General features: G+C 49.3%; 1 protein-coding gene across 1 annotated transcript; it reads right to left on the bottom strand.

The window, feature by feature from the left end:
- Nucleotides 1-270: 270 nt before the first annotated feature.
- On the bottom strand, nt 271-444 carry SARC_12148 (hypothetical protein; the record flags this gene model as incomplete). The annotated part of the gene is made up of 2 exons (XM_014293749.1): nt 271-309; nt 333-444. Coding segments are annotated over 2 exons (151 nt in total), but the record flags the coding sequence as incomplete, so codon positions are not given.
- Nucleotides 445-966: the final 522 nt, after the last annotated feature.

Genomic DNA, 966 nt, shown 5'->3' with positions numbered 1-966 from the left:
TATATATATATATATATATATATATATATATATATGTACATACGTACATACATATATGCGTACAACAACACGTGATTGTTAGTATGTATAAATTGGGCTGTAACGCCATGCAAAAAATGGAAAGCGTTTGTATCAACCAGCAACTGGCGTGTACATATACGCACAATCCCCACATATGACAAACGATAGGCACGCTACATACATCCTTGGACGTATGGGCCACAAGTGCACCGCGTGAGCTTCCTTTTATCTCTACCCACACGCCACCGCCTACGTACCTGGTGCGTCGCCCGTGGCCGTTTGGCTGGGCTGTGGTGCGGCTGGGTGGGTACTTCGTCTGTTCCCTCCGCTTCTTCTTCCACACATTCCAACTGGCTATCCGCGTGCTCATCAGTATCTTCAGTGTTTATCCGTAACACTGACTCCGACCGGCGCTCACGGGACCTCGGCCGTGGCACACCCTAGAAGCCATTAACGTAAATACATAAGCAAACAGAACGAAACAGGATCACACGGCACACCCTAGAGGCCTTCAACGTAAATACATAAGCAAACAGAACAAAACAGAATCACAGGGCACACACTAGAAGCCATCAACGTAAACACATAAGCAACCAGAACGACACAGAATCACACGGCACACCCTAGAAGCTATCCACGTAAATACAAATGTAATCAGAACGAACCAGAATCACACGGCACACCCTAGAACCACCAATCAGACCCAAGCCACAACTACGCAATGACTCACCGGTGGTTTGGTGGGGAGTGGTCTGCTGCTTTCTCGGCTGTCTCTAGTGTGTCTCGTGGTGCTGTCTCTAATGTTCCTGGTGGTGTGAACGTCTCTCGATTGACTCCTGCGCACACGACTGCCCGACGGAACAGTCGACGCAGAGGCTACGGAAGGTGGGCGTAGTGAGGACTCGCGACGGTGTGGTGAAGCCTTGACTTGTTGTGCGATGTACT

This window comes from Sphaeroforma arctica, assembly GCF_001186125.1.
Source record: "Sphaeroforma arctica JP610 unplaced genomic scaffold supercont1.2101, whole genome shotgun sequence".
NCBI classification, from domain to species: Eukaryota; class Ichthyosporea; order Ichthyophonida; genus Sphaeroforma; species Sphaeroforma arctica.
The sequence above is the reverse complement of the archived record's forward strand: the minus strand, read 5'-3'. Positions and strand labels throughout refer to the sequence as shown.